At 51.8% G+C, this 19,005-nt stretch overlaps 1 protein-coding gene across 1 annotated transcript in view; it reads right to left on the minus strand.

Annotated features, from left to right (window-relative positions):
- Positions 1-19,005, minus strand: part of GLIS1 (GLIS family zinc finger 1) — a 229,013-nt gene that overhangs the window by 72,718 nt on the left and 137,290 nt on the right. The window contains exons 2-3 of the mRNA XM_062193344.1: positions 14,127-14,304; positions 4,391-5,273 (exon numbers count right to left, since the gene is read on the minus strand). Of these exons, the coding sequence (XP_062049328.1) occupies positions 4,391-5,273; positions 14,127-14,304 (1,061 nt within the window). The remainder of the gene's footprint in view (positions 1-4,390; positions 5,274-14,126; positions 14,305-19,005) is intronic.

The following is a 19,005-nucleotide window of genomic DNA, read 5'->3' on the forward strand; positions in this document are numbered from 1 at the left end:
TCAATGGGACCTATAGAATCTTGGACAGTGAACGCTCCCCCCCCCCCCCCCAACATGATAGGTAGCTTCTCGCAGGTATCTGTTGCAGTAATGAAAAGCTAACACCAGTGGTGAGAGTCAGTTTGGCCCAGGCTAGGAGGTGGGCGAAGGCCTCCCAGAAGGTGCAGCCAGGTGGCCGCTGTTCTGAGTTCCTCAGCTAATGAAGGCTAGTTACACTTACCCTTCAACCAGATGCATTTCCTTGGTCCCTGGCTCAAAGCGACCAGAGGCATATCAGGAAGTAAAGCAGAGAGACACAAGGGATGGAGCCCAGTGGCCAGGGCAGCTGCAGCTACCAGAGGACCTGGATGGACACCCAGCCCTGAGACTCCAGCTGCCCAGAGGAACATGGACTAAGGCCTCCCCCGCTACCTCTGTGCCAATGACCCAGCTGCTCCCATTCTGGCTCCAGGCACCTGTACAGACACTGACTTGTGGCAGGTTGTCTGCAAGAGATTATGAGTGAACAAGATGCAAAGAATCAAGGGCCCGAGGCTGGTGAACTGCCCCGAGGAGCACCCACATAGGAGCCTGCCACCTACCTCACTGGCAGCAAGACCAGGCTCCCCCTCTGACTGGCTCTTTTGAGCCTCAGTTTGTTTATCTGTAAAATAGCTACAAGTAACTCCATCTCATCTCCTGGGGTTCCTGGACAAATCTCCCGGGCCAACTGACTGCAGAAGCGTGAGATGGGGGTATGCCATCTCTTCTCACTCCAGTAACAAAAACCCAGCGAGACAAGCACAACTGTTGTCCCATTTTACAACTGAGCATGCTAAATTTCAGAAGGGGAGAGTCATCTGCATGAGGTCACCCAGCCATCGAGAGGCAGGGCCAGGCTGGGCCCCAAGTCCGTGGGGACTCTGGGCCTGGGCTTTTCACTCGGGGCTACACAGCTCTGGTGGAACTCTTAACCACCCTGGGGTTCTGCCCAAGCAGGAACAGGCATCGTCGGGCAGAGTTGCCCCTTTCACTCTGCCTCTCTCGACGCGCGGGACAGCAAGCTACATGGTCTGCTCCCTTCTGCAGACCCAGACAATCAGAATTCCGCCCGTCTGGGAGAACCAACCTAAGAAAGCATGAAATTAATCTTCCCAGAGTTAACGTCTTGGAGGCGTCGCGGCAGTATTTGGGTTGGACGTAACCTTGTTATCGTAACGCAGATGAAGCCCCAAATTTAATAAGGCTAAGACAACTCGGCCACGTAAGGAACATAACAGGATATTGCACAGAGATTAGGCCGCTTCCTCTGGACAGCAGGGCCAGGACGTGCAGGGTGCAGGCTGCGGGGTGGGGCGGAGGGTGCAGTCTCGCCCGAAGCCAGCGCAGGCCGGGCCTGAGGATGACTGTGCGGGCCAGGGCGAGCTGCTCCTGCGGGCACAGCGAGGCCGGCCCGTGCCGGAGCGAGGCTCCGCTGGCTAAATGCAAACCAGCTGCGGGGACGAGAGTGTTCCAGTTGGATGGGCTGGGGGAGGCTTACCTCATGAAAGAACTGTGGAAACGACTGCTGGAAAGATAATAAAAGGATTAACTGCTATTTTAGTGGGCCATTTACTCTTCCATCAAAATGTCTCATCTATTTCCTGCTCTCCAGAGGCCCTGGGTCCAAAATTCCTTTGTCTATTACAGCGCATGGTAGCACAGGGCTGTCATGAGAAATTAATAATTCTAGAGGGAAGGGAGATTTTATTTATCTGGGTGCAGGCTAGGGCCGCTCTTTCCCTGGGTTACTGGCTGCACCAGCAATAGGGAGGGGGAGCACCCCAGGTGCTGGTGGGCAAGAGGCAGCCACAGGAGGCGGAGGAAAGCCAAGGAGATAGAGGAGCACCCAGCAGGGCAGGACCGGCCCTGCTGACCCCAGAGGATAATCAGCTTAACCAAAGGTCTACACAAACCTAAGCATTACAGCTTAGGAAGATGTAGGTTCAAATTCTACTCCACTTGCTACTAGGTGAATAACTTTGGACAAGTTGGTTTTATTACTATTATTACCATTATGATTCTTGGCCTCCTTTATTCTTATTGACATTGTTATTATCTCTAACTAGCTGTGTGACCTGCGCAAATAATGCAGTGTCTCTGAGCCTTGGCTTCCTCATCTGTAAAATGGGAGTAACAATCTCTACCCCATAGAGCTTTGCTGAGGACCACACGGACTTGCCACTAGAATAGGACCTGTGTACAGTCAGCACTCAGAAGATGCTTGATGGTGTTACCATTGCCATCACCCTAAAACCCAGAAGAAGCAAGACCAGGTTTTCTCCTAGGAGCAAGTACAAGGCCAAGTGGACTCTGCTGAATCTTTGTTTCTTCATCTGTAAGAACCCTTGGTTTCACAAAACTCCTGCAAGATGACTGTAAATGTGATTCAGATATCACTGCCTCCAGGAAGCCCCTCTGGGCCTCCTTTCCCACCCACGGCCTATGCAAACTCCATCCCACACCTGTCACTGATCCTGATGGCTCAAGGACCCACCCCTGAGTGCAAATGTCCCCAGAACAAGGTTGTGGGCAAACCTACAACTAGGTCCCCAGGTCCAGGATGAGCCAGGCATGAGCCTGAGTCCCGTGGAGCCTGCAGGAATGAATCAAACAGGTTCCTGGCAGATGGCCCAAGACAGGCATCAGGAGATGACACCAGTAACCCAGACCCCCTTGAGCCTTCAATGGGCCTGTGCTTCCTGAGCTGAAATCATGCCAGAAGGTCAAGATCATTTCCAAGGTCCTAACACCCGGCAAGGATACTGTGGGGTGCTGTGATTCCACCTGAGAGGTCCCACTGTGAGAGGGCCACTGACCACACAACAACAGGTTTGTTCTAGCCACACAGACTCCACCTGGGCCCCAGTGTGGCCACTCACAGGAGACAGGCCATGAAGGAGGACTGCAACTCCAGGGTCTTGGGCAGAGACAGGGGATCATCTGTCTTCCAGTGGCCTTGGCCCGCCTATGAGTCATCACCGTCCAGCCACACCTTCCAGCAAGCCACACGTTACAAGACCCCAAGTAAACTGGGCCATCCCAGGGACTGGGCCAGCTAGCAGCCCTTCCTGCAAGCATACTCAGCACAAAGGCACGTGACAAAGTCAAATTCTTGGCCTGTCCCATTCAGCTTTTCCGTACCACCCCTTCACACCCCAGGACGCCAGCCAGACTCCCTTCTCCTTCCTGTCCCTGCTGCCCACTCATCTACCAAGTGCACTCTTCACCCTCCAAGACCCAGTCTCCTCTGAGTTGAAGACATTGGTCCAGTTGGATGCCCGGTTCATAGCTTCTCAGGCGAAGGGGACCCCAGGGCCGGTCCCTGACCCAGGAGCATGGAATCTCTGCAGCTGCTCCTTGCCAGTGCTTCCTGCCTGGCCCCTGCAAATGCCACCTGTGCTTTGAGCAGGGATGCTAAGCCCCTCCCCAGACTGAAGGCTCCATGACAAGGGGCTCAGTGACAGCAACAGTGGCCAAGTGTGGAAGGACTGGATCTTGGCTACAACACTGGCTCCTGCACCCCAAATGTGCTGCTGCCCCTGCCGCTGGGGAGACTGAGCTGAGGTCTTGGTGGCTCTTATTTCTTGATATCAGGGTTAAGATGCAGTGCCCAGCCTCTGACAGGGACCTTCCACCAATGAGAGCTGAACAGAGAAAGTACCAGTCAGAAGGCCAGAGGCACAGGTGCCTACAGTTACTATGTGTGCACATGTGTTTTTGTACATGTGTACACACAGGCATGTGTGTGCCCACACCTGTCTTTTTTTTCCCCCAAACACCTTAGTCTCAATCCAGACAGAATGTTCCTGGTGCTGTGCAGGGCTTTAGCTGCTAGCCCTGATCTTAACCCAAAGACTGCCCTGGAGACAGCTCTCAAGCCAGCTGCAGGTGAGCATCCAGCACTTGCTATGGAAGCCCGACTGCAGGCAGCTCCAAGACAAGGCCCAGGGAGTCCTCTGGGAAGGATGCTGGGTACAGGAGCGGTACTGGGGGACAGCACACATCCCAGCCTCACCGGGTGGCCGCAGTGGGGCAGGGAGCAAGTGTGCATCAGCAGGAAGGTCGGCCAAGCCTGCTGGGACCTCCGAGCCTGTGTGTGTGTGGCACAGTGCTGTGCGGCATGCTGAGGCTCCAAGGTCCAAGGCCCATCCAATGTCTCGGGGTGGGGGGGCAGGCCCCTGGTGAGGGTGAAGCAGCACAACCAAAGGTTCCAGGCACGGAGCACTGCCCATGTTGCCCAATGGCCATGTGCAGAGCTTCGGGCTTGCGCTCCTCGTCCCAGGGGATCCCAAGCCAGCTCCCGGGGAGCTTCCCTGCCACGGCGACACAGGTGCTGCCGTGCGGGGCCAGGTAGCCTGTGGGGACTCACCATGCACTTGTTGGGCTTCTCGCCTGAGTGCACCCTCATGTGGATGAGCAGCTTGTAGCGGGCGTTGAAGGGCTTGTAGCGACGCACGCAGCCGGCCCAGAAGCAGGTGAAGTCTTCGCCCTTGCGCTGGTCTATATGGCTCTTCTCGATGTGCCGCACCAGCTCCTCCTGCTGTTCATAGGCCGCACAGCAGTCCACCCAACGGCATGCCTGTCGCCCGGCCACCACTCTGCCTGCCAGGCCCAGCCCCAGGCCCCCAAGGCCTGGGCCGGGTGGCAACTGAGGCAGAGGGTATGGGGGTGGCAGGCCCTGCTGGTGAGGTCTGAAGAGCTCTGAGAACTCGTCCGTGGGCTCCTGCTTCAGGAAGCCTTGCTTTCGGCAGCGTTCGAGTTGCAAGCTGCCCTCGTGGCTCTCGGTGGACACAGGGCCTGGCCGGGCCCGCTTGGGAGGGCCCCCCAGGTCTCCTGGCAGTGGGGGGCTTCGAAGTCCATTTACACAGGTGACCAGAGCCGTCTGGGAGGAGTGGATGACGGGGCTGACCTCGGGGGAGGCACAGGAGGAGGAGGAGGCCAACGAGGTGGAGGGCAGGCCCAAGAGGCAGCAGCGCTTCAGGCTGCCCTCAGGAAGGTGGGCCTCAGGCTGGGGGCCCAGGCCAGAGCTGGGCTCGTTGCCCAGAAGGTAGCAGGAAGGTGCAGGATTGGCGAGCCCTTGGCCCTGGAGGTCCAGGTCTGTGTGCAGGCCGGTGGCTGGTGGGGCCCGGCAGTGGGTGGACAGGGGCATACGGGCCTCTGCCATGGCCTGGAAGTCAGGCAGGGACTCTTGCTTGATGTGTTGTGTGGTCGGGAGACCGCCGTTCACATACGCTGCCTGGGGTCTGGGTGACCTGCAAGACAGTGGCCGGAGGGGTCATGAACAGGTGGGCACTCCATGACCAGGAGGCCCAGGCAGGGCTGGCAGGACAGTGAGGCCCAGAACAGGGGCTGGAGGCTGGCCACTGGAAGCAGAACACACGAAAGACAGAGACAGGCTGTGTGGGGAGCAGGTTGGCATGTGTGGAAAGTGGAAGCAAAGCAGGGCTGGGGAAAGACTCAAGAGTGACAGGTGGCTGTGACGAGGGGCAGGAAGGAGGACTGGCTCACTCTCACCAAAACCCAGCCCACCTCCTTGCCTCTCAGAGCCCCCTAGGGTCTTCCCTTACTTCTCCAGTGACCTTCGTGAGAGTTCTATGGGAGGAAGGCTGAGGCTGGCATTTGGGAGAACACCCATGTCCAGTGTGTTGCAAATTCCAGTTACCGGTCCCTTCGATCTTCCTTTGCTTCCAAAAACTGCATAAAGCTTTGCCCCAGGCAGCCTGTCTCTTCCGTGGTTACCATGGTCATGGTAGCCCAGAATTTCGGGCCTAGACATGAAACTGCAATGTGGAGAGAGAGGTATGGGGCAGGCCAGGCAGGGGCTTGTTGGGACAGCAGGCCTGGGTGTGAGGCCAGCCTCAGCTACATCCACTCTGTGCATGCTCCAGTAACGTCACAGGAGTCTTCCCTGTGGCAGGGTAGGGTCTGCCACAGTGGCTGTGTACTCGGCACACAGTGTACTCGGCGTACTCGGCACACAGGACCCTTGAAGGGGCCTCTCCCACCCACGTCACAGCGGCCAGGTTTCAGGGAGAAAGGATTTCTGCTCAAAAGCACCCAGCAGCCTGGGTTAGGTGCAGGAAGGGACAACCAGGCCTGCCTGTCACTAGAGGACTCTGAAAAGGGGATGGGGCCAGGCAGGTGACAATGGGCTGATCCAGAGAAGGTCGCTCTGGCCAGCTGGGCAAGAGGGCCCTGGTTATATGCTCAAAGTCTGACCAGGACAGCCCACACGATCTCACCCCAGCTGGGACTCACTTTCCTCTCCTGTAAAACAAGGACCAAGCCTCTCTACCTAAGAGGGTAGCTGCTGGCATGGAGTGAGATGCCCTCGTGACAGTCCTGGGGAGGGGGACAACAGGGCAAACGCTATAGCAATGCTTTCCTGGGGCCTTTGCAGCCAGATCTGTGGGGGCACCGCCTGCCCCTCTGAGTCCAAGATGGCTTTGCAAGGTGGCCACCCCTCCCTCAGGCTGGCTCCCTGTGGTGCAGCATCCCCAGCTCTGGCCACAGGCGAAGAGGAAGGCAGCAAACCAGAAATAGGGCCTGGGCCAGAACCCAGCTGCCCTTCTCCTCAGAGCCTGAGTTCTTTCCTGTATGGGACAGACCCAATGCTCTCCCTAAGTAAAGACGTGGGAAAGCAGCTTTCTGTTTCTCCACCACGCTGAGCAAGTGTCTGCCTCGCTCTCCAGTGGCCTCTCTTCTCCCAAGAGCTCCACTGCCCAGAGCACGCCCAAGGTGGAACGAAAGGGAGTGCCAGCACTGAAGTAGAAGGCAAGCCCGCACCCCTCCCCCATGCTGGGGACCTGGGCCCACCAAGCCGGCAGAATCTGCAAGTGTCGTAAGGCTCTGATATAAAGCAGGGACTTTGTGGAGCTTAAAAAATAAAGACATAAAAGCAATGCTGCTCCTCAGGGGCTGCAACCCCAGGCCTGGCCGGAAAAGGCAGCCAGGCAGGCACGTGTGAGGAGCAAGCCGTGTGTAAGCAGATCAGCCTGAACCAGCCGCTGCCAGGAGAGCTGAGCAGCCGTGGACCCTGGAACTCACTTATAGAATAACTGGCAGCCAAGCTTCCAGTGGCATCAGGTGGCAAGAGGGCATCAGGCTGAGGTCTCCTGGCTCCTGATGCGGCCTAAAGTGGTGCCTTGTTTGCCCACACCACCCCCAGGAGGCCTGGCAGGTGGCACTGGCTTGCTCTGCTACTGAGTCCTGGGTATCCCAGAGCAACTCCCATTGTCTATCTGGAAATCGTGAGCCTGGGTCCATAGCCAGAGGGAACAAATGGCACAAGGGGGTCTTATGCCATCTTTACACAGTGCAGTGCCACTCACACCTGCTAACCCATGGCCACACATTTCCAGAGAGCTGCTCCCTTGGTTTACACTGATGAGAACTGAAGCAGCATGCCCACACCCACACAGGCAGTCAGTGACAGAGCAGGAAGTGGAACCTGGATCTACCAAGGTCAGAAGCCAAGGATTCCCCTCACCACTCTAGTCTCCTATCTGGGAAACAACCTGATAGGATGGCCACCCACTTCCTTATAGTGTCAAGATTCTCAGAATCAAGTACTCAGGGTTTTTGTCTCTGTCATCTTGGCCCCCAGAAGGGGGCTGCTCCAATAGGGATGATGGATGTTCTTCCAGCACTCAGACCTCATGGGGCCATGCACCTGCAGGGTCATAGGCTGCCCTCTGGGCTGATGGTCAGGCTTTTCACTCAGTGCTGGGGGATGCTGGGAAAGGGATAGCTTGAAAACCAGGTCCTTGGCCATTTCAGGCCACCCCTCCAGTAGATTCTAATGGGGGAGACTGGACCAGTGCTCAGATAGAACATGGAAACTCTGATGAGTGGTGGGCAGGGTTCCGACAAAAAACGGAGAGCAAGAGGGCTCCAAAGGCTGAGAGGTAAGGATGTGAACATGTGAGACCCAAACAGAAAGAGGCCAGCAGGCTGGAGCGGCCGGTGCAGGAGGCCAGATCATAGGACCCCCGTCACTGCTGGGGGGCCTGGCCACTCTGCACCCCATCATCATTTTAGAGGGAAAGAAATGAGGCCTGGGGAGGTTCAGCATCTGGCCCACAGCCACCCAGCAGGCCAGCAACAGAGCTAGGATTTGAACTGCACTTAATACTTCCTAACCACAGGGGTGGTGGACAGCCACTGAGAGCACAGAAAGGACAAAATCAGGATGTTGCTGGAGTTACTCACACCTCCTCGCCACTCGATGGACGTCCCTGGGCTGGTTACACAGCCCCTCTGGCCCCAGCTCACCCGCCTGTGGGTTAAGAGCTTGGTCAAGTGTGTGGCCCACTGCAAGCACTCCATACCATGGCTCACTGGCAGGAGGACCCAGGGCCTCCTGGGACTGTGAGAAGCTAGTCCTTGGACGTGGCAGCTGGCTTTATTACAAGTGTTAGTGTCGGGTTGGAGGCAGCTGCTGTAGGACCCAGAGTGTAGACCAAGGGGCTGGAGATCAGGAGTGGGCTGTAGAACAGAGGAGGGACCCCAAACACAAGGTGGTCTTGGGGTTGGGGGCCAGGATTCAGACTCGATGTGGGCTAGGGTTCATGGTCTTGTCTTTTAGAATACAAAAGTTGTGGAAATTTAGCAACTTGGTTCCAGGAGTACCAGCAACTTAGATTGACGCTGCCATAGGATTCAGGATACAGACTCTCCTGTGCCCCGAACTGTCAGGCACATGACTTCTCTGACTGTCTCTAGCAAAAACAGACAAAGCTAAGAACTCTGATTCTCTCAGGTTCTCACAGCTTCTGCCTGAGACAGACTGGATTTCCCTGGGGAACCTGGAGGCTGCAGGGCCCTCAGTGACTGGCCAAGCCACCTAGTGCATCTGCTGCCAGTACTCAATGCCCAGATGAGTTCTAAAGATGCTGTTCCTTCTCAAGGGCCAAACCGTGCACAGCAGGGTTCAGACGTGAAGTCCTACCCCAAGGTGACTGTGTTTGGAGACAGAGCCTTGAAGGAAGTAAGGTGAAATGAGGTCATGAGTGGGCCCTAATCCAATCCGTCTGACAGGTCCTTGTAAGAAGAGCTTGCCTATCAAAACCTATGGGATACAGCAAAAGCAGTGTGAAGAGGAAAGCTTACAGCAATTGGTGCCTACATCAAGAAATTAGAAAGAACCAAATAAATGAGCTATTAATGCATCTTAAAGACCTAAAAAAAACAACAGCAAACCAAACCCAAAACTAGCAGGAGAAAAGAAATAATTTAAATTAGAGAAGAAAACAACAAAATTGAAACCAAAATAAAAGAACAGTACAAAAGATCACTGAAAAAAGAGTTGGTTTTTTTGAAAAGATAAACAAAATTGACACACCATTGGCTCAACTAACCAAAAGAGAGAGAGAGAGGGAGAGGGAGAGGGAGAGAGAGAGAGAGAGAGAGAGAGAGAGAGAGAGAGAGAGAGAGAAGGAGGGTGAAGACCTAAATCAATAAAACTAGAGATGAAAAAGGAAGTGTAACAACAGACACCACAGAAATAAAAAAAAAATCATCAGAAATCACTACAAAGAGCTGTATGCCAACAATTCAGGAAACCTAGAAGAAATTATATTCCTGGACACAAACAACCTACCTAAATTGAGCCATGAAGACATAGAAAACTTAAACAGACCAATAACTAAGACAGAAATTGAATCAGTAATAAAGACCCTCCCAACAAAGAAATGCCAGGACCAGATGGCTTCACTGCTGAATTCTATAAGATACTTAAAGAAGAAATAATTCCAATTCTTTTCAAGCTATTCAAAACAAATGAAAGGGAGAGAATCCTTTCAAACTCCATCTATGAAGCCAGCATCAGATTAATTCCTAAACCTGAAAAAGATACAACAGAGAAAGAGAACTACAGACCAATTTCCCTGATGAACATAGATGCAAAAATCTTCAACAAAGCAAACAAATCCAAAAACATCAGAAAGATCATTCATCTGGATCAAGCAGGATTTATCCCTGGTATGCAATGATGGTTCAACATTCTCAAATCAATCAATGTGATAAATCACATTAACAAACTGAAGAACAAAAATCATGATTACTTCAATAGATGCAGAGAAAATACAACACCTTTTCATGATGAAAACTTTAAGCAGATTGGGTATAGAAGGAACATTCCTAAATATAATCAAGGAAATTTATGAAAAGCCCACAACCAGCATCCTATTAAATGGGGGAAAGTTGGAAGCAATCTAAGATCCAGAACCAGACAGGGATGCCTACTCTCACAATTGCTATTCAATATAGTACTGGAAGTTTTAGCCAGAGCCATTATGGAAAAAGTAATCAAAGGGATACAAATTGGAAAGGAGGAAATCATACTATCCCTATTTGCAGATGATATGATTCTATATATAGGGGATCCAAAAGACTCCACCAAGAGAACTCCTGGAACTCATAACAGAGTTTGGTGAAGTGGCAGGATATAAAATCAACACACAAAAATCAATAGCCTTTATATACACAGACAACGCCACAGCTGAAACAGAATTTCTAAAGATCAATACCATTCACAATAGCAACAAAAAAAATCAAATACCTTGGAATGAACTTAACCAAAGTCATCAAAGATCTCTATGATGAGAATTACAAAATATTAATGAAATAGAAGAAGACACTAATAAATGGAAAAATCTTCCATGTTCATGGATTAGAAAAATCAATATCATCATAATATCCATACCACCAAAAGCAATTTACAGGTTCAATGCAATACCAATCAAAATATCAAAGATATTCTTCTCAGACATTGAAAAATGATGCTAAAATTCATAGGGAAACACAGGAAACCCCAAATAGTTAAATCAAATTTAGACAACAGAAACAAAGTCAGAGGCATCACAATACAAGATTTCAAGATATACTACAGGGCAGTTATAATCAAAACAGCTTTGTATTGGTACAAAAACAGATGGATAGAACAATGGAACAGAAAAGAAATGTCAGAAATCAACCCACACATATACAACCAACTTATCTTTGACAAAGGAGCTGAAATCAATCCCTGGAGCAGGGACAGTCTCTTCAACAAATGGTGCTGGGAAAACTGGTTCTCCACATGCAGAAGTATGAAGCAATGCCCCTACCTTACACCTTACACAAAAATCCATTCAAAATGGATCAAAGACCTAAATCTATGACCCAATACCATCAAATTATTAGAGAACATTGGGGAAACCCTGCAAGACATTGGCATAGGCAAAGACTTCATGAAAAAAAAACCCCAGAAGTACAGGCAATCAAAGCCAAAACTGACAGATGGGAATTACATCAAGCTGAGGAGCTTCTGCACTGAAAAAGAAACACTCAGCAAAGTGAAAAGGCAACCGACAGAATGGGAGAAAATATCTGCAAATTATATGCAAAGGATAAAGGATTAACATTCAGAATCTATAAAGAGCTCAAGAAATTCAGCAACAACAAAATAAAACAATCCAGTTAAGAAATGGGCAAAGGACTTGAACAGGCATTTTTCAAGAGAGGAAATTCCAATGGCCAATACACTCTTGAAAAAAACACTCAGGATCACCAGCCATCAGGGAAATGCAAATCAAAACCACAATGAGGTTTTACCTCACTCCTGTTAGAATGGCTTTCATACAGAAATCAATAAACAACAAATGCTGGCAAGGATGTGGGGAAAAGGTGCCCTCATCCACTGTTGGTGGGAATATAAACTGGTACAGCTACTGTGGAAGACAAAATGGAGATACCTCTGAAATCTGAATATAGACCTACCATATGACCCAGCCATCTCAGTCCTGGGAATTTATCCAAGGAAATTGGAATCACCATACAAAAGATTGATCTGTGTCCCCATGTTTGCTGCAGCTCAATTCACAATATCTAAGGTATAGAATCAACCCAAAAGTCCATCAACTGAAGACTGGATAAAGAAATTATGGGATATGTATACCGTGGAATACTATACAGTGGTAAAAATGAAATCCTGTTGTTTGCAACAAAATGGATAAAACTGGAAAACATCATACTTAGTGAAATAAGCCAGTCCCAAAAGGACAAATACAATATGTTATCCCTGATCCGTGGTAACTAATAAAGCACCTTAAAGGTAATCTACATAAGTGAAATCGACATTTTGAGATGTGATGACTTTGAACAGCCCTTGTCTCAACTGTTGAGGAACAGTGTTTTTTTTATACTATTTGTTGAACTCTTTACTTAGTATAGAGTTAATCTTATGTGTATAAAGTTAATTGAAACAAGATCTTCGTAAAAAATAAGAATGAGAATAGGAGAGGGGGGAGGAGGAAGAAGGGTGGGAGTACAGGTGGGAGGGCGGGCACTGTGGGAAGAACCACTATGTTCCACAGATGATGGACCAAGGAATGACCACATAAGGACACAGCAAGCCAAGGAAAGAGGCTGCAGGAGAAACCAAATCTTCCAGCCCCTTGATCTTGTATTTTTAGCAACCAAATTTTGGCTGTTGAAGCCTCCAGTGGGTGGGTTTGTGAGGGCACAAATGCACATGCTGAAGGCTGGGTGCCCAGGGTGGTAGCGCTGGGAGACTGTGCAAGGCCTCTGGGAGGGCATTAGCTCACCAGCAGAGTTGCCCTCGGAAGGACAAGGCAGGTCCCTTCGGCTAGTTCTTGAGAAAGGGCATTGTCCTAAGGGTGATCCAAGCCCTTGAATTGCTTTCTGGTTTCCTGTTTTGAGATGTGATCTCTTCCATGTGCACTTCTGCTGCTGTAACACCATCAGATGCCAGGCCCTCCCCAGAGGCTAACCCAAGGGGACCCTGGGCTTTGAGCCTCCAGAAATGTGAGTTTACTCAACCTCTTTTCTTCATGAAGTGAGCCTGCCTCAGATATTTTATTTTAGTAATGAAAAACATACTTGTAGGAGTACAACTTTAAATCAGAAGTCTTACTATTATGAAAGGAGGCCATTTCTCTATTAGATATTACTAATTATCTAACAAATATTAGATAGTAGCAATATCTTCTGTGGCAGAGTCCCAACCAGAGGATAAGCCTTACCCAGGGAGATTTTGGCTGCCTTCCCCCTGGTCTCCCAGCCCTGACCACAATTCTCAGCACACAGTAGGCCCTGACACATACATAGCTGGTGAAGGGCTGGGTTTTGAACCAATAATATGGGCCAGTTTTTAAACTCTCTGGTCTGTGAAGCAGCCCCAGCCCAGAAACCCCAGACAGGGGAGGGGTGAGGGCCCTGGGCCAAGCGAGTGTGCTCAAAAGCCTGTGAGCAAGCTCACTGTCAGCAAACCAGAGAACACTAAAGAGCAGATGGGGATTTGAAAGAAGCTGCAGCAGACAGGTTTCCGCCAATATGAAACCTGCTGGCCCCTCTGCACAGAGCATACAGCTGTGAGAGTGAGCCAGCCCCGAGTAGACAGCTCCCTGGTGGGGTCATACAGCAGGGGACTGCACTGGAGGAGGGGTCCCTCTCTGTCCAGGGGTTTTCTTTCCCGACCTTTCCTGAACCTTCCTCTTCTGAAGCCATAGGTCTGGTATCCTCAACCAGAACCCTTGGAACAGAAGCATTCTGGATTTCAGATGTTTTTTGAATTTTGGAATACTTGCATTAATGCACAAGGAGATATCTTGGGGTAAGGGACCCAAGCCTAAACATCAAATTAATTTATATTTCATATCTTCCTTGTATACACAGCCTGAGGGTAACTCATACCATATTTTCAGTGTGCTGTGTTCTGACTGCACCATGTTGCAGGAGGTCTGGTGCAGAAGTTTCCAAGAATTTGAGACCATGAACATTTCAGATTTCTAGTTTTCAGATTAGGGATGCTCAACTCATACTGACTCTGCGCTAAAAGGCTCCTCAGCTACACAGCAGGGAAATACACCTCCCTTAGAATCCCCTTTGCATCCCTCAGAAAGTGCTGATAAGGCTAGAGGAGCAGGTCTAGACATGGCAGCCATCACTGCACCACACAGCTGTGACCATGTCCTGGTCCTCCTCTACCTCAGTTTCCCTGTGTGTCCACAAGCCAGGCAGACTCAGTGCAGTCCTGAGGCCCTTCACCCTTGGCCTCTGGGATATGTGCACAGGAAACAGTTGGGGTTGGGGTGGGCACATACCTGTTGGGGTGGGGGAAATGCAGCAGCCTCTCACAGGCAGGGGGGTGGCCCCGGGGTGGGGGTGACCCCGCAGGGAGAAAGAGGCCCTGGCGGCAGGTGGGGCCAGGGCCCTCAGCAAGGTCCAGGTCCAGCAGGCTCTTCTCTGAGGCTGAGGCACAGTGGCTGAAGCTCCCATTCACTAGGCAAAGAGAGAGGGGGACAGAGGACATAAAGTGAGTGGGACAGCCTGCAGAGGGGTACAGGGGCAGCGCACCCTGGGCCAGCACTAACAGGACCCCTGATACACAGGAGACCTCACTGGATTCCCATAACCACCCAGCAGGATCAGTATTAAAACCCTCAACTCTCAGAGGCCGAAGCTGAGGCCTGCTGGGTTAGAAGACAATCCCATTGGTGCTGGATGCTCACTGTATGCTGTGCAGGAAACCCTGGTGAAGAGCTCGGTATATCGTCCTCACGCCACTCACAGCTCAATTACTGGACAGCAGGCTCAATGCGAGCTGGGGTGTGTGCACATGGAGCTGTGGCTTCCACGCACACCGAGGCATGTCAGGAGCCGGGACTCACCAACCAGCACCTGCTAGGACCCAGGCTCACCAAATGTTGTTTTCTGAATTGCATTACACTACCCAAATGGAGGGCATGGCTGTCTATGCCCCCGCACCCTCTGTGGTTCTTCAGCCACCCAACAATCAGAGGCTTTGCCTTGCCCAGCTATGGGTTATTTGATGAAGAGTAGCCAAGGCAGTAGATGTGAACAGCCTTAGAAAACCATGCAAAGTGTAACAGAAACTCTAGGTACAGCCTCCTCCCCAATCTGGGCCCCAGTTTTCTCATCTACAGATGAGGATGATTAAGCCAGGAACTCTTCTGGAGCTTTCTGCTCTGCCAGCTCACAGGGTGATGCTAAGAAAGGACACGGGCTTCAGGACCTCGCCATGGGACCCTACTTGGCCCTGAGCCGACTCCGTCACACAGACAAATCCCCGTGCATGACTGACCCTTGGTCCCTGTATGAATGGGCCAATCACATCGATTCTCCAGAGATGCCTGACATGAGGCTCTGAGAGCAGCAGCACACAACCTCCACAGGGTGCTGGCACTTGGCAGGTGCACCAGGAATGGGAGTTATTTTCACTGTCAAACAGCACCTCAGAACCTACACGATGCCCTAAAGATGTAATCAAGTGTTATTAACAAGCCCAAGTTCTGTCTAAAGGCTGTCAACATGGAGCAGGAGAAGCCATGAGATGAGAGCAAGGCTGACACCACCAGAACATGACCAACCCCGTCAACCTAAGGACAGCGACAGCAGAAGCAGCCTGTGCTAAGCAGGATGTGCAGGCCACTGGTCCACCAGGGCTTCCCCACTGCCCTCAGAGGGAGGGGTGAGTATTATTACCCCCATTTTGCAGATGAAAAAACAAAGGCTGGGGGAAGTTACATGATTCACCCAAGAATACACAGCTAGTCAACCCCTGAGCTGGATTTCTGACCCAGGTCTGACAACCCAAATCCCACATCTTAATTGCTGTGTAATCAGAAGTGGCCTTGGAGAGAGCCCACCTGCAAGGGCCCACCTCCTTTAACCCTAATTCTAGCCCAGATCCTTGCTAGATTATCCCATTATCCCATGCTGAGGCCAGACTCTCAGCTTGCTAAGCAGCCACGTGGCACAGCCTGGACAGGTGCCAGGCATTCACCTGCCGAGTATGCGACAGTTTGCAGGTGAGAACGCAATGCTCTGAAGGGCCTGGAGCAGGTGAAGGGCTCAGCCGAGTCTCCAGGTTCCCAAGGCCCAGGTGAGAGCGCTCAGACACACATCTGCTCCACGCCACCTTCCCGCCCCAAACCCCCAGACCAGCCTGCTGTGAGAAGCGCTTTACCTCGGCGCTGCCCAGCCAACCCCTCACAGGCTTATTTTTTAATAACTTGGTTGTTTTTTAATTAAAAAGAAATCCCTGGTAACAAATGTGAATGGCCCGAGTTAATGAGAGCAGGCTGCAGCTCGTTTGACTCCGTCTCCGCTTGGCCGGTCTCGCCGCCTTCAAATCGTTTCTGCATGCGCTTTTATTGTCCCACTGAGGCAAGCCCTGGGACTGGGCCTCAGAAAACTGTGGATAATTTTACGACCATTAATAGCATTTGGCGCAGAGCGCTTAATCATCGCCAGGGTCTTTCTCCCAGAGTCTGCGGGGTGGACGGTGCAGTTCTGAGGTTCCTTCAAGGACCCACCAGTCCTGCCGGGAAGGAGAGGGGAGCCTAGCAGTCATCAGGCCCTGGTGTGTCCGTGCCGCGGCAGGCTCAGTGCAACCATCTCCCAGATGAAAACCGTCCAGGTTTGCAGAGATCAGGTACCTACGATCAGGCTCGGGGGTCACCATCCAGCTCCCTCCGACTTCAAAGCGCCAAGCTCTGTCCTGCTGCATCTCAACCAACAGGTGGACTGGAGACACACAAGCAAGTGCCTCCCACTCGGACGTCAAGGAAGATCGGAGAGCTGAAGCTGTTCTCAAAGATCACACAGGGAGTGACCGGCTGAGCTAAGGTCAAGCCCATCACCTCTGTGAGAACAGTCGCTGCTCAACCAGCAACGGGAGCCTGTCAGTTTTCTCCCTCTGGACACAGCAGAGGTCTTCCCACAATGAACACACACAATGGTGTGGGAAGGAGGGTGGAGGGAGCCCCTCAGGTCACCATCGCAAGTCTCGTGCTCAAGCCCATTCGTGCCTCTGTCTGCTGACCCTCACGACGCCCTGTGGAAGCTTTGGCCTCCGGCCTCACAGAGGGATACCGATCAGCAGAGCTGGCAAGGAGCTACTCCAGGTCACTCGCAGTTGCTGATATAGCTGCAGCCCAGACTGAGGTCTCCCGACAGCCGTGCCGGACTCTGTCCCACAAAAGCTGGAGTTTGACCAGAGGCTGTATGTGTCTCGGTGATGCTGCTGCCATTGGCAGGATGGGTGCACCATTGCCACTGCCAGGAAAGACAGGATACGGCCTCCCGCCTGTTACAGTCTGGCTTCTCTGTCCCCAAGGGCAAGACCCAGAGGAGGCCCACTCCTGCTCACTCTCTGCCTTCAACGAGGGAGGACGGATCTTTCTCAGGGAGGCCAGGAGTGAAAGGCACACATCACCCTGCTGCTCTGAGGCCGGTGTGCAGGTTCCTGGGAGGAGCTGCAGCCACAGCCATGTCTCCCTCTGTGCCACAAGGGCCAGGAGCAGACCTTGGACCTGGTTTCCCCCACACAAAGGAAGTTCCTTTGGAGGCATGGAGAGTGGCAGGTCCCTGTGTGCAGGAAGTGGGTAAGAAGTCCTGGAATGTCATAGCTGGACTGATGGACCATCTGCTTCATTAATAGGTAAAATTGAGGCTTGCCAAGGGCCTGCCCCAGTCACACAGCAAATCCACAGCAGAGCTCAGACTGGCACTTCCAAAGCCAAGTAAAAATCTAGTTTGGTTTCCTCACCTATAAAACGATGCTGGGGCCGCCTGCATTGCCGGCATCCCATTAGGTGCCAGTTCAAGTCCCAGCTGCTCCACTTCTGATCCAGCTCTCTGCTATGGCCTGGGAAAGCAGAATATGGCTCAAATCCTTGGGCCCCTGCACCTATGTGGGAGGCCTGGAAGAAGCTCCTGGCTCCTGGCTTCAGATCGGCCCAGTTCCAGCCATTGTGGCCATTTGGGGAGTGAACCAGCGGACAGAAGACCTCTCTACCTCTGCCTCTCTGCCTTTCAAATAAAATAAATATATTTAAAAAAAAAAAAACCAGTGCTAACACTGACCACCCAAGGCTAGGATCACAGTGCATTTGGCGCAATGAGCGCTCAGTCATGACGGGGGTGGGCACTGATGCAGTGGCTGAGACTCCACTGGGACATCTGCATCCCGTATCAGAGCACCTGGGTTCAAGCCTCAAATCTACTTCCAGTTTTAGCTTCCTACTAATGCGCACACTGGGAGGCAAGAAGTGACGGCCCAAGCACATGGGTCCCTGCCACCCACACTGGAGATCTGGACTGAGTTCTAGGCTCCTGGCTTCAGCCTGGTCTAATACCAGCTGTTGCATCTGGAGAGTCAACCAGCAGATGAAAGATCTGTCTTTCTCTGTCTTCTCTCTCTATCCCTCTACCTTTCAAACAAAAATAAATTTAAAAATTTTTAAATTCTCATCTTAGAAAAAGCAGAGCAATGTGATGATCATTATTTCTTCTCAAGCTCATGGCAGAGAGGCCATGACTTGGGAGGGCAAAGCCCCATGCATTAGGGTTCACTACACGCAGGATGGGGCAGCCTGAGTGAGGTCACAGCCGGCAAGCCCAAAGCGAATGGCTCTAGTTACACACCAGAGAGCTTTGCAAATTACCGTAATGACTTGGCCATAAAGCGGCACCACATATAAGGTGACTCCCCACAAGAATTTTAATTTATGCTGAAACCTGCCAAGTCGGCATGAGAGTGGACAATGATGCATTCAGCATCTCGGGCCCAGATGCACCTCCTTCAGCCTTGGGAGCAGCCAGCAGCTGGATGCAGGGCGGCCTACAGCATGACTGCCTTCTTGTTTCCAAGCAAGCAGACTCTCAGTGCCCACCAGGTACCAGGCTGGTGAGACGGAACCGCACTTTGCAGTTTAATCACCCGTGGGCTTCGGTGGAACCCTTGGGAGTTGCTGGGCAGACTCAGAGGCGGCAAGTGATTGGCCCAAGCTCACACAGCAAGTGTGGGGCTCAGACTTGCCTGGCTCAGCCATGTTACTCGCAAATGTTTCTATAAAAGGCAAGACACAGTAGTTTAGCCCTGGTGGGCCACACAGTCTCTGCCACCACTGCTCAATTCAGCACCCTGCTACAGTGCAAAAAGCAGCCACATGCAGT

The sequence above is a fragment of the Lepus europaeus genome, chromosome 5 (assembly GCF_033115175.1).
Source record: "Lepus europaeus isolate LE1 chromosome 5, mLepTim1.pri, whole genome shotgun sequence".
NCBI classification, from domain to species: domain Eukaryota; kingdom Metazoa; phylum Chordata; class Mammalia; order Lagomorpha; family Leporidae; genus Lepus; species Lepus europaeus.